Genomic DNA, 15,379 nt, shown 5'->3' on the forward strand with positions numbered 1-15,379 from the left:
ACTGCTTATTCAGCAAATCGCCCCGCGGCTAGAGTCTGCAGCGCGCGCTGGGATAGAGACGCAGGGTTACAGCGCTGCAGTTTCTGCCAGCCGCGCAAGCACCGTACTCAGGGCTGAATTCTGGGTTCGAGACGGGGGAAGGAAGCGGTCCATCTCGGTTCTCCACACCGGTCAGACCACAGAGGAGGCCAGCAGCCACCATGTTGGAAAGCTGACGTCACCATACCTGTTTTTGACTGACCGCAGCTCATTCAGCCATAGAACAGGTAATTTCAGGCTGCAATTCCCCTGCGGCTTGCAGACAGATTGCTAGGGTTCAGCGCCTGGGTGCTTCTTAGAATCTGATCTTATCGGAGCGAACACCGAGCGCGGGGCAGCCGAGTTCTGGCTCCCGGAACAGTCCCGGAACCGCCCTGGCCCAGGGCTGCGGAGCCTGCGGAGGCTGCTTCTTGGACCCTGCTACTATCAGAGCATACACCAAGCACTAAGCAGCCGAATTCCGGCTCCCGGAACTGAGCCCGCGGGGACTGCTTCTTGGAGCTTACACTTATAGGAGCTTACACCGAGCACGGAGCGGCCGAGTTCCGGCTCCCGGAACTTCCCTGGACCGGGGCTAGGAGCCCGCGGAAACTGCGTCTCGGTCCAGGTTCTGCTGAGGGCCGGTCAGGACTCACCCGTTGCTTTGGTTGCCCGGCAAGGGGAACGAAATGCGGCCATTCGCATAGGATACCAACATGGCAGAGATCTCATGTCAGCAGAAAGCGGCGGAGGAGAGAACTTCATCAATACCAGCGGTGACATAAGCAGTTGGTCTCCTGGTAGGGGGGGTGAGGCACTGTCACCCGAGTCTCCTCAATTTGTCCTCGAGCCAGAGGGGAGGAGCCGGGCCGCCGCCAGCGCCCGGAGCAGGCCCAGCGGCTCGCCAGCGTGGTGACCGCGTGACCCCAATTGGAGAGGGGGTGGAGCGGAGCCTCCACCCGCACCCGCAAGGTGGGCAGACCCGCGACCCAGTGGTACATGGGCGTGGTAGGAGGGGCAGGGCAGAGCCGCCCTTCGCACTTGCAAGGTAAACAGACCTGTGACATCCTGGCGGGTCAGGCCCAGTGGCCTGCCAGTGTGGTACACACGTCACCCCAACTGGAGTAGGGGCAGAGCAGATCCTTCTCCCATGCCCGGATCAGGCCCTGCCGGTGTGGTGGTCACGTGACCCCAAATGGAGTGGGGGCGGAGCGGAACCGCCACCCGTGCCCGCAGGGTGACCAGACCAGTGATCAACCTGCAGATCAGGCCCAGGGGTCCGCAGGCGTGGTAGGAGGGGCAGGGCAGATCCGCCGCCCGCGCCTCCAAGGTAGGCAGACCTACAACAGACAGGTGGATCAGGCCCAGGAGCCTGCCGGCGTGGTACAAACACCACCCTAATTGGAGTAGTGACAGAGCAGAGTCGCCGCCCGTGCCAGGAACAGGCCCAGCGTCCTGCAGGCGGGGTAGTCACAACACCCCAATTGGAGTAGGGGCAGAGCAGAGCCTCCACCCGTGCCCGAAAGGTGGGCAGATCTGCGACCGACCAGCGGGACAGGCCCAGTGGCCTGCCGGTACGACAGACACGTCACCCCATTTGGAGTAGGGGCAGAGTAGAGCCGCCGCCCGCGCCTGCAGGGTAGGCAAACCTGCAACCGACCGGCGGATCAGGCCCGGTGGCCTGCCGGTGTGGTACACTCGTCACCCCAATTGGAGTAGGGGCAGAACAGAGCCGCCGCCAGCTCCCAGAACAGGCCCAGTGACCTGCCGGCGTGGTAGCCACGACACCCCAATTGGAATAAGGAGAGAGCAGAGCCGCCGCCCGCACCTGCAGGAAAGATACGCAAGCAGTATGAAAAGACAAGGAAAGAAAGGACCACAAGCAATGCAGGTCAACGCAACTTTAGAAGAGGTAACAGCTGCAGCAGATGGAATGTCAGATAAAGAATTCAGGATATACATGCTTCAGATGATCTGGAGTATCAAGGAAGACATTAAACAGCAAAATCAGACAATGAAAGATCACTTCGACAACGAATTACGCAAACAAATCCAGGAAGCAAAGGATCAACTATACAGGGAGATAGAGGTTATAAAAAACAAGCAATCAGAAATCCTAGAAATGCAGGAAGCAATAAACCAACTTAAAAACTCAATGGAGAATACTACCGCAGAGTAGAACACTTAGAAGATAGGACATCAGACAATGAAGACAAAGTATTTCAACTGGAAAAGAACATAGACAGCTCAGCAAGACTGTTAAGAAACCATGAGCAGAACATCCAAGAAATATGGGATAACATTAAGAGATCAAACTTAAGAGTCATTGGGATACAGGAAGGTACAGAGCTCCAAACCAAAGGAATGAGCAGTCTATTCCATGAAATAATACAAGAAAACTTCCCAGACTTGAAGAATGAGACAGAATCCCAAATCCTAGAAGCCTACAGGACGCCGAATGTGCAAAATCATAAGAGATCCACACCTAGACACATTATAATGAAGATGCCCAACATACAGAATAAGGAGAGAATTTTAAAAGCTACAAGAGAAAGGAAGCAGATTACATTTAGGGGTAAGCCAATCAGGATAACAGCCGATCTTTCAACACAGACTCTGAAAGCTAGAAGATCCTGGAATAACATATTTCAAACACTGAAAGAAAATGGGTTCCAACCAAGAATTGTGTATCCAGCGAAATTAAGCTTCAGGATGGAAGATGAAATTAAAACCTTCCACGATAAACAAAAGTTTAAAGAATTCGCAGCTAGAAAACCATCTCTTCAAAACATCCTCGCCAAAACATTACAGGAAGAGGAAATGGAAAATAACAATGAAAACCCACAGTGGGAGGTAGGACAGTAAAGGGGGGAAAATAATCAAAGAGGAAAACAAACCATGTTTAGTAACAGAAATAAACAAATATGGCTGGAAGAACAACCCATATCTCAATAATAACCCTAAATGTTAATGGCTTAAACTCACCAATCAAGAGACACAGGCTAGTAGAATGGATCACAAAACAAGACCCAACAATATGCTGCCTACAGGAAACGCATTTGATAGGAAAAGACATACATAGGCTGAAGGTGAAAGGTTGGGAAAAATCATATCACTCATACGGACTTCGGAAACAAGCAGGCGTGTCCATACTCATATCAAATAAAATAGATTTCAAGCCAAAGTTAATCAAAAGAGATAAAGAGGGACACTACATACTGCTTAAGGGAACCATACACCAACAAGACATAACAATCATAAATATTTATGCCCCAAACAATGGTGCAGCTATGTTCGTCAAACAAACTCTTCTCAAGTTCAAGAGTCTAATAGACCACCACACCATAATCATGGGAGACTTCAACACACCTCTCTCGCCACTGGACAGATCTTCCAAACAAAAGTTGAATAAGGAAACTATAGAACTCAATAACACTATTAATAACCTAGACCTAATTGACATATATAGAGTATACCACCCAACATCAAGCAGTTACACTTTTTTCTCAGCAGCACATGGATCCTTCTCAAAAATAGATCATATATTATGTCACAGGGCAACTCTTAGACAACATAAAGGAGTAGAGATAATACCATGCATCTTATCTGATCATAATGGAATGAAACTGAAAATCAACGATAAAAGAAGGAAGGAAAAAGCATACATCACTTGGAGAATGAACAATAGGTTACTGAATGATCAATGGGTTATAGAAGACATCAAGAAGGAAATTAAAAAATTCTTAGAGATAAATGAAAACACAGACACAACATATCGGAATCTATGGGACACATTGAAAGCAGTTCTAAGAGGAAAATTCATTGCTTGGAGTTCATTCCTTAAAAAAAGAAAAAACCAACAAATAAATGATCTCATACTTCATCTCAAAATCCTTGAAAAAGAAGAGCAAAACAACAGCAAAAGAAGTAGAAGGCAAGAAATAATTAAAATCAGAGCTGAAATTAATGAAATCGAAACAAAAGAAACAATTGAAAAAATTGACAAAACTAGAAGTTGGTTCTTTGAAAAAATAAACAAAATCGACAGACCCTTAGCCATGCTATCGAAGAGAAGAAGAGAGAGAACTCAAATTACTAGCATACGGGATGAAAAAGGCAATATCACAACAGACACTTCAGAAATACAGAAGATAATCAAAAACTATTTTGAATCCTTATACTCCAATAAATTAGAAGATAGTGAAGGCATAGATAAATTTCTTAAGTCATATGATCTGCCCAGATTGAGTCAGGAGGATATAGAAAACCTAAACGGACCAATATCAATTGAGGAAATAGAAGAAACCATAAAAAGACTACCAACTAAGAAAAGCCCAGGTCCGGATGGGTATACAGCAGAATTTTACAAAACCTTTAAAGAAGAATTAATACCAATACTTTTCAAGCTACTTCAGGAAATAGAAAAGGAGGGAGAACTTCCAAATTCATTCTATGAGGCCAACATCACCCTGATACCTAAACCAGACAAAGACACTTCAAAGAAAGAAAACTACAGACCAATATCTCTAATGAACCTAGATGCAGAAATCCTCAATAAAATTCTGGCGAATCGGATACAAAAACATATCAAAAAAATTGTACACCATGATCAAGTAGGATTCATCCCTGGGATGCAAGGCTGGTTCAATATACGGAAATCAATAAATGTTATTCACCACATCAATAGACTTTAAAATAAGAACCATATGATCATCTCGATAGATGCAGAAAAAGCATTCGACAAAGTACAGCATCCCTTTATGTTCAAAACTCTGGAAAACCTAGGGATAACAGGAACATACCTCAATATTGTAAAAGCAATCTATGCTAAGCCTCAGGCTAGCATCATTCTGAATGGAGAAAAACTGAAGGCATTCCCTCTCAAAACTGGAACAAGACAGGGATGCCCTCTCTCACCACTTCTGTTCAACATAGTTCTCGAAACACTGGCCAGAGCAATTAGACAGATGAAAGAAATTAAAGGCATAAAAATAGGAAAAGAAGAACTTAAATTATCACTATTTGCAGATGACATGATTCTATACCTAGCAGACCCAAAAGGGTCTACAAAGAAACTATTGGAGCTAATAAATGAATTCAGCAAAGTGGCAGGATATAAAATCAACACGCATAAATCAAAGGCATTCCTCTATATCAGCGACAAATCCTCTGAAATGGAAATGAGGACAACCACTCCATTCAAAATATCTTCAAAAAAAATAAAATACTTGGGAATCAACCTAACAAAAGAGGTGAAAGACTTATACAATGAAAACTACAGAACCCTAAAGAGAGAAATAGAAGAAGATCTTAGAAGATGGAAAAATATACCCTGTTCATGGATAGGCAGAACTAACATCATCAAAATGGCGATATTACCAAAAGTTCTCTATAGGTTTAATGCAATGCCAATCAAAATCCCAACGGCATTTCTTGTAGAAATAGAGAAAGCAATCATGAAATTCATATGGAAAAACAAAAGACCCAGAATAGCAAAAACAATGCTAAGCAGGAAGTGTGAATCAGGCGGTATAGCGATACCAGACTTCAAACTATACTACAGAGCAATAGTAACAAAAACAGCATGGTACTGGTACCAAAACAGGCGGGTGGACCAATGGTACAGAATAGAGGACACAGAAACCAATCCACAAAACTACAACTATCTTATATTTGATAAAGGGGCTAAAAGCATGCAATGGAGGAAGGATAGCATCTTCAACAAATGGTGCTGGGAAAACTGGAAATCCATATGCAACAAAATGAAACTGAATCCCTTTCTCTCGCCATGCACAAAAGTGAATTCAAAATGGATCAAGGAGCTTGATATCAAATCAGAGACACGCCGTCTGATAGAAGAAAAAGTTGGCTACGATCTACAGTCGGTGGGGTCGAGCTCCAAATTCCTCAATAGGACACCCATAGCACAAAAGTTAATAACTAGAATCAACAAATGGGACTTACTCAAACTAAAAAGTTTTTTCTCAGGAAAAGAAACAATAAGAGAGGTAAATAGGGAGCCTACACCCTGGGAACAAATCTTTACTCCTCACACTTCAGATAGAGCGCTAATATCCAGAGTATACAAAGAACTCAAAAAATTAGACAATAAGAGAACAAACAACCCACTCAACAAATGGGCCAAGGACCTGAACAGACACTTCTAAGAGGAGGACATACAGTCAATCAACAAGTACATGAAAAAATGCTCACCATCTCTAGCAGTCAGAGAAATGCAAATCAAAACCACCCTAAGATACCATCTCACTCCAGTAAGATTGGCAGCCATTAGGAAGTCAAACAACAACAAGTGCTGGCGAGGATGTGGGGAAAAGGGTACACTTGTACATTGCTGGTGGGACTGCAGATTGGTGCAGCCAATTTGGAAAGCAGTATGGAGATTTCTTGGAAAGCTGGGAATGGAGCCACCATTTGACCCAGCTATTCCCCTTCTTGGTCTATTCCCTAAAGACCTAAAAAGAGCATGCTACAGGGACACTGCTACATCGATGTTCATAGCAGCACAGTTCACAATAGCAAGACTGTGGAACCAACCTAGATGCCCTTCAATAGACGAATGGATTAAAAAAATGTGGCATTTATACACAATGGAGTATTACTCTGCCTTAAAAAATGACAAAATCATAGAATTTACAGGGAAATGGATGGCATTAGAGCAGATTATGCTAAGTGAAGCTAGCCAATCCCTAAAAAACAAATGCCAAAGGTCTTCTTTGATATAAGGAGAGTAACTAAGAACAGAGTAGGGACGAAGAGCAGGAGAAGAAGATTAACATTTAACAGGGATGACGGGTGGGAGGGAAAGGGAGAGAGAAGGGAAATTGCATGGTAATGGAAGGAGACCCTCAGGGTTATACAGTGGAGGAGGTAGAGAGAGAGGAGGGGAGGGGAGGGGAGAGGTGGGGAGGGGGGAGGGTGGAGGATGGGAAAGGCAGGGGAGCACAACAGACACTAGTATGGCAATTTGTAAATCAATGGATGTGTAACTGATGTGATTCTGCAATCTGTGTATGGGGTGAAGGTGGGAGTTCATAACCCACTTGAATCAAAGTGTGGAATATGATATGTCAAGAAATTTGTAATGTTTTGAACAACCCACAATAAAAAATTAAAAAAAAAAGGTTAACTGTGCATTTTTAAATATGTGCTCTTTTATTAAGCTGAGGAAATTTGCTTATATTTTTGTGTTTTTAAAGTTATTTTTTCTTCATACTTGTATGTTAAATATTATCAAATAATTGACATTATATTATATTTTTTCTTTAGTCTTGGATTATATTGACTGACTTTTGAAAATTGGACCAGATTTGCATTTCTGAAATAAGCTCCACTTGGCTATATGTACACTTCTCTTTTTATGTGTGAATTATGTTTGCTTATATTTGGTTAGAAATATTTACAGCTACATTTATGAAAGATATGGTCTGTAGGTATTTTTTTTTCCAAAAGATTTTATAGCCCTTACTTTGTTTAAGGGCTTTATAGCCTTTCTTTGTCTAATCATCTATCAAAGAACAATTTCAGTTTAGCTTTTCATCTTTCAATCTCAGATAGTTTAAGATGTATATGATTTCTCTTTAAATTCTACCCCAAAATACTAAATACTGTCAGTTAGGTACCTGCCTGGCACAAAACAGGGACTAGGTGGATAGATTGTGTTTAAATTAAATCTTGTATGATTACATGGTGTCCATGGATACACTGTTACGTTCTGTAATACATCCTACCCTGTCCACAAAGTTTCAGTCCCCATAAGAACTTGGTGGTAAAAGGATATTGAGGTTTGACATCAGAAGACCTGAATCTCAATCCTAGTTTCTGCACTAACTATGTTGTGTTGAATGATTATTTAGCCTCTCTGACTAAATAAGATAAATGTAAATTAATTTGTAAATATCTTACAAAATAAACCCCCACTTTATTTCATTGAATATTCTGTTTTAGGAAAGTACTATTAATAGTGATTGCTACTATGCAAACTGTTCATTAATACTTTTTTCCTGTTTCTTTGATAATTTTAAAAATCATTAAGTGTTAGCAAAGAATGAGACTAAGATATTTCAAAGATTTATGCTTTAATTTAATTATATGGAAAAAGTGATCTTTTACTTTGTATTTAAACAATGCCTCTATTTAGGAATGTGGTATTTGCCTCTCTACCTTTTCTTTGTGACTGTTCTCTACTGGTAGATATCTTTAATTAAGAAATTATTACTATTTTTCTAGTTAATCTCTTTCATGTTAAAATTTATCTTAGAAACCCACCAATGAAAAATGCTTCTGTAGGGAGAGGAGTAGAGTAGAGGAAGGGGCTAGCTGGGGAGGGAGAGGGGGTGGGACAGGGGAGGACTGCAGAGTAAATGACCAAACGATGCTATGTGCACCTGTGAATATATCACAGTGAATTTCACTTTTATTTGTAACTATATGATGCACTAATGGAAAGATAAATTAATGGAAGAACAATAGAGTAAAGGAAGGGAACCCGGGGAGGGAGGAGATAGTACTGGGAAGTGAGATGAAGCAAATTACACTGTATGCATATACTATATGCATTTATGCTTATGTCACAGCAGACCCCAGAAGAATCATGTACAACTATAATGTACTATGAAAAAATGCTTCTGTAAAGTGTTTTTGTCATTTTCCATCCACCAGGGATCATTTTTTAGTAGTGGTCTTTTTATGTGGCTGGTTTGGTTTTTTAGGGGTACCTCTGACCAAGTAGTGATGCTAAAATTATGTTTTATTCTCCGTATTAAATCATAGGGCTCGGCACTGCTTGGTGGTAGGGCCAGTTCTGAATCATTCATGGTGGTTAGTGACCAGGATTTTTTTCTTTCTTGATGTCTTTCTTTCTTTTCTTAGGAGAAAAGAAGCCCTTGAATATTTACTTTGTTTGGTTTTAAAATATTTTATAAATCCTGTATGGGCCAATAATAAAGTACCTCTCAATAAAAATGGATTAGAAAGTTCAACTCCTAAAACAGCTTAAAAAAATATTTTTAATTAATGTGGTGCTGAGGATTGAACCCAGTGCCTCACATGTGCTAGGCAAGTACTCTACCACTGAGCCACAACCCCAGTCCCTGAAGTAACTTTTAATGGTGAGATTTTTTTTATATTCCATAATTGAGTAATACCTGTTGATAATCATGTGAGTAACAGTCATACATCCTACTATCCATTGCCAGATTAAAAATAATATGAGAGATGCAAATTGAATACAAAATATATCATCAAAAATAGAAAGAAGGACGTGAAGGGCAAAGACATTTGTGTGCACTGGCAAATTCTCAGATTTTTTATAGAATGGAATTTTTGTCTCCTGGTCTCTTTTTCTTGCCTCCTTTCAGGTGGTTTCTGTCAGTGTGATGCTATGTGACCTCATGTGTAATTCCTTCATAGAGGGAAATGTTACACTCTTTGGGGGCCTTGCATTTCAGGTCTCTTTCTTAGACTGAGGGGACAAATCACTTTTTTGTCAGCATCCTTTCTACCTAACCCCTGTCTAATGTCAAAGAGGAGCAAATGCTTTAAATTGTCCACTTTCTAGGTTATTCTGTCTTTGTTGCCTAATTATGTTTAAATCCATTAAATACTTTTGTAGCAAAAACATTGATAAAGAAATCAAGTGGACATGTAATTTACTTAAGAATCCAGTTTCTGTTTCTCCTGGATCTTGGTTAAAAGTACCACCCATGTACACATATACATGTAAATGAATAGAGCACATGTGAATGTTTTGTTTATTGATTTGTGTCTCTTCCATTTGGGTAAATATATTGTATTTCTTTAAATGTATTATATTTGAGTTCAGTAAGTAAAAAGCTTTAAAAGTTTCTTTACATTTTTAAAAAATGAAACCTGGTTTTTCCTATTTGTTTTAGCTGGAGTCACAGCAGAAGCCATGCAGACTATCACCACTGCTCCAGATACCTCAGGGTCAGAAGCCAAAGTCCAGGAGGAAGAGCATGACCTTGTGGATGACGACATCACCACTGGTAAGTGTGGGCATCTTTATCATAATTTGTTTGGAGCTAGTGCAAAATGCTTTCTAGATCATTTATATTGGGATTAAATATTCTTAAGAAAAGGATGGAAACATATTGATGGTATATTTAGTTTTGTGAAACTTTTTTTTTTTTTTTTAATCTTAGGGTGAAAATAATTGGAATTGTTTATTTGGTCCGGGTTGCTCATTGTTGCTTTAACAGTGAATCTGCTAGCTGTGCACTTGATTCTCTGAGACTTTTAAATTGAGAAAATGGATCATTACTAATGCCTGGGAACATGTAGAGAAATATACACAACCATTAGATTATGAAAAGTTTCGCAATTATAAGGCACACTCAAGAATACTGAAGTTGTAATAACAATACATAAAATATAGGCTTCATAAGGAAACTTATAGAAACTCTTTATATTTATACAATAGAATTAAATGCTGCCCTTTAAATTTATTTACCCTATGTGGATATTGAACATTTTTATCCATATTATCTGTCATACAGCCAGTCACAAAGTAAATTTTAAGAAACTTGCACGTAAGATATATGCATATATTTGAATTACTGAATTTCTCTATTCATTTACTTCAGCTTCTTTGAATGCAGAGGATTAAAAACAGTCTGAATAAATAGTATTATTGGAATTAGGAATACTAAGCTTATTTTGGTGCAGATTAAAATTTAAAATCTATCTAAAATCTATAGCCTGTGCCACTCTTACAAGTAAGTATTGCATAAGTTGGCGATCATCTAATTTTTAATACAAGTGTTGAATAACCACCACCATGTATTAATGTATTTGTGTCCAGTAAGTAAAAAGCTTTAAAAGCTTCCATTCTTCTTCTTTTTTTTTTCCATTTTTTTTAACTGCGTGGTGGTGGTTATTACTTATTAATTCTTTTTAATGTATGGGTTCTTTGATGACAGATAGCATACAACTTAAGTATAAATGATTTCATGAACCACCAATATTTGTGAAATCATTTAGTGTTTCCTAATTATGGGATTTGTTTTAATAGCTACTACATAAAATTCATTTGAATTTGCAGATTTTTTTAACTAAGACATTTTTTACTTCTTGTTTTCATTGTAATGTTGTTAATAACCTACTTTAAAAAGTAGTTTTTTAAGTCATTATAAAAAAAATTTGCTTTTGCAATAGTAGGTTAACTCTATATTCTGTAATATAAGTTTAATTTTTGAGCAGTCCAGTAAGCATTACTAATCAGTACCCTGAATTTTTTAATTGTATATTACTACCAAATTTATGAGGTGACATATATAGCACATTATTGTGTTCTTATTTTATTGTTTTAAAAATCAAGAAGCTGAAAATCACAAGCCTAGTTGAAGTTAATTAATGCTGCATATATTATAATTTTAATCTGTAAGAGATTTGGTTAAACATGTGTCAATGAATGGCTCTTGTGAGTTGATTTGTTCACTTCCTTCCATGGGTACCAAAAACATCCATGTTCACTCTCCAAAGAATTTAAATGACTGAAATAGGTTTCCTTAACCTGTGTGAAAGTAGCTAGCATGCTGCGGTTGGTGGGTCGTTCGGCTTACCTTTAGATTGTGTGACTTGATTAAGCTGTGGCGTAGATTTTTGTGAAACTTTAGAGGAATACAATATTTCTTTTTATTGACTAAAATCCTGTATAAATTGCATTATGAAAAATGTGGTAGATGTGCTGGGAAAAACCTGTCTCAGGCACAATAATCTTATTCTGGGATAGCAGGCAATGTAGAGTATGAGTGCTACAAAAGGAAAACTGGCCATTCTAGACAGCCCCGCCAAGAAATCCTATTCGTTTTTCAGTTATTTAGAAGGAATTGTTTTAATATCTCTTTGTAAAATAATTAAAAATTATATCATGACAGATATTTGCCTATATCTTGAATGAATTCTTATTTAGAAACTTTTTTAGGTTAATATGTATAGTTATATTCATTTTGTTTGTGCAATAATCTAGTACTTGATCAGATCAAAATACTAATTGAAATGTGAAATATTATCTAGTGTTTTTGCTAGAATAATAATAATATTTTGGTAGAATAATCCTTTCTGGAATGTTTCTTTTGGCTGAGAATGAATGAGATCTGAATGCTATCTTAGGATGCTGGCATCTGAGCTGAGCAGTCTTTGTTGGTATTTGCTGTGTAAAAGTGAAGAAGCATAGATAAAGCTGCGTTGGTGTTGCCTATGATCAATTGGAACTAATTAAATTTATTTGAAATGAAGAGTCTTAACTGGAAAAGAACAGTGGGAAAAACTAGGAGGAAAAAAATTGAGTCTTGATTGAGACAATTTAAACCTTAGCCCTGTCATTTAAAAAATATGCTGCAGCTTCTTTCTATATCTTTCTTTTTAAAGCTAATATCTATTGATCGGCTCTACAAAGTAATGCCAGTGGACCTTGGTCAACACACTCTCAGATTTACTTAGCATTACGTCTTAAGGCTCATCAAATTCTTTCCCCAACCACATGTTTTAAATTATATATCACAGATGTTTTAGCCATTTTGGTGGATTAATACTATTTTTATATTGAAAAAATATTAAAATCTATTACACATTTTTATATTGTACACTATACATGGGAAATTAACTTTATTTTTTAATGAAATTGCTTCAGATTTTGCTAAATTCTGTATATTTAAAATCTGTTTTAACATTTTCTGTGAACAATAATATTATTATAAATATAAGATTATTTCTAGATTATTTGTATATTCAGAGTTATAAGGATATTACCCTACTCCTGTGTTTGCTTTTGTATGTCTACTTTTATATTTAGCATTATAACTTGAAATTTGAATAGATAAAATATGTAATCAATACTTATAAATAATGTGTTCTTATTCACATTCTGATATTAATAGGACACAATGATATTAATGGAGTAAATCTCAAAAAATGACATACATAGAAACGATTATGAAGTAATAATAGTCTAATTTTATAAAAGTAGACCTTTATGTGATTTAATTTCCCTTTGTATAGCTTTCTTCACTGTATAAGATGGCATTTTAATTGAGGATGAAGAGGTTGGAGATATAGCTCTGTTAGTAGAGTGCTTGCCTCACATGCACAAGGCCCTGGGTTTGATCCTCTACACCACATACACACACACACACACACACACACAAATTGAGAATGAAACAATAGTATAGTTCCTTCAAATGTTATGTTAGAATAGCCTTCCCATCATTTCAGGATAAAAATAATTTTAGAAGGATTTCATTCATAAACCTGCATGTATTCCTTTAAGAAAGTCACTGTAGTCTTCTGAGGGTTATACTTGAGTGTACTGCTTCTTGTTCAATATTAGGAAGGACACAGACTGACCATATAACAGTGATAAAGGGTCAGGAGTCACTGACATTGTCAAAAATACAGCTTGTTCCTAGATCAGCAACTAGATAGTTGACAGATTCAACTGTTTACAACAAAAGCAGGAATAATATATGGATCTAAATGGATCTGTTGGCTGCGTTTTACTTTTTGATGCATTTTTTTGTAAAATCATAATTATGTATATTTTAATTACTGATTTAAGTGAAAATATGTCTCTTTTACTGATTAATAGATGCTCAGAAAATGCATTTTGCTATGCTGTCTGTTTAGTGCTACAGAACTCTTGCCTGCCTGTCTGCCCCAGTCGCCTTCTGCACATGTGTTATTTTAAATCTAATTCTTAGCAGATGTGTATTTTACTAATTTAAAGTTTATATTTCTTGGAGGATATCCTATTTAAAGGTGAATGTAGTTTTTTATAAATATGCCTTTGTTTTACCTTGGCTTGTAGAATCAAAGTTTTTTTTTGTTGTTGTTGTTTTGTTTTGTTTTCATAGGAAGAACCCTAAGAACCTTAGAGACTGTTTTAGTGTACTCTCTTTTTTTTATACTCAAATAAATTAATGTCACTCCTTATTAAAGAACTTACATGATTGATGCCTAGTTCATAAAACATGTTATTTGAGCTCTCAGGTAGAATGTGAGTAGAATGATTTAATGTGAAAAATGTGGCAGTGGTTAAAGGTAGTATTACTGTGTATGTTTTATTCTTCCTATTGTGTGGTCATTTTAGTGTCCATACAGTCATTCAGTAAATATATTTTGAATAGTACCAGACACTGTTTAGGATACATCATGGAATAAAATAGGTATCAACACTTTTCCTCATGGAGCTTATATTCTAGTTGGGGGAGGTACACAAAAATAATTAGAAGTAAAAATACAGAATGTTAGGAGATGAGACATCTATGGAAAGAAGAAAAAGGAAGGATAAGAGAAATTGGATGTAATATCAATTTCCAACTTCTTCTGTATCAAGCATTTTATACCTTTTACAAAGTTGCTTTGAAACAGACACTAGCATGTTCCTAAACATGCAGATGAAGAAAAAAAACTCACAGAGGGAACTTTTATAGAAAAGATGCCACAGTTGATGGTGTCACAGGTGACCTTTATACTTGTTACCATTATACTTATTATTTTGCGGGATATCCACCTTATTTTTTTTAAATCCAAATTTTGTTATTCTAAATTTACACCAAGAAATTATCTCCTTTAGAAAAAGAATCATCATGTATTCATCCTAAATAATTTTTCTTTCTCTGTATTATTTTAAATATGGAGTAAGAAAATATAAATTAAAATATTTCTTTATTTAATGTTTAATGCTTTGCCTTAGTTGTATAGTAACAAGGATAAATACAGTACTTCTAAATATGGCATTTGAGAGTTTCTGACATGAATTTAAAAATATAGCAAATATGCTGCTATATACAACTGACACTCATTTTCTTTTCCCATATTTCTTCTTTGGGTGATTTACTTTCCTTGTTCATTAGTTTCAAGTACAGCTAATGATTTTCAATTCTCTATTTGCAACCTAGGCTTCTCTTCTCAATACCAGATTCATATATCCTCCTTTTGTCTGAATGTCCTGTAGATACTTAAATATGAAGTTCAAAATGAGTTCATGTTCCTTCCTAAAACTCATCGCCTTTCATATCTATACCTGCATTAAATACATCACTAATGGTGTCATTCATCACCCATCTTTCCAGTAATGTCCACGGTGTAGTTGATATGAGTTCTTATAAACTGTTCCTCTTAATTATCTCCCAGTGAATTTTCTCTTCTCTGTTTCCACAGAGAAGACCTAGGTCCAGACTCTTTTTTTCTTCTTTGCATTATTGTATATTCCCCTATAACCATCTCCCTGCCTTTATTCTCTTGCCCCCGTCCAGTTCATGTCTTCTGTTTCTCTGAAAGTGTTAGTAGCCATTTCATCACACGTCGTCACCCTTATCAACTG

General features: G+C 37.6%; 1 protein-coding gene across 3 annotated transcripts in view; it reads left to right on the plus strand.

Moving 5' to 3' along the window:
• The window catches only part of Wdr7 (WD repeat domain 7), a 333,762-nt gene that overhangs the window by 151,257 nt on the left and 167,126 nt on the right, over positions 1–15,379 (plus strand). For all 3 annotated transcript variants that reach the window (XM_046419459.2, XM_046419460.2, XM_046419461.2), the window contains one exon: positions 9,930–10,043. In XM_046419459.2, the coding sequence (XP_046275415.1) occupies positions 9,930–10,043 (114 nt within the window). The remainder of the gene's footprint in view (positions 1–9,929; positions 10,044–15,379) is intronic.

This window comes from Marmota monax, unplaced genomic scaffold (assembly GCF_021218885.2).
Source record: "Marmota monax isolate L192 unplaced genomic scaffold, Marmota_monax_Labrador192_F-V1.1 WCK01_AAM20220418_F8-fsc00088, whole genome shotgun sequence".
In the NCBI taxonomy this organism is placed as follows: Eukaryota; Metazoa; Chordata; class Mammalia; order Rodentia; family Sciuridae; genus Marmota; species Marmota monax.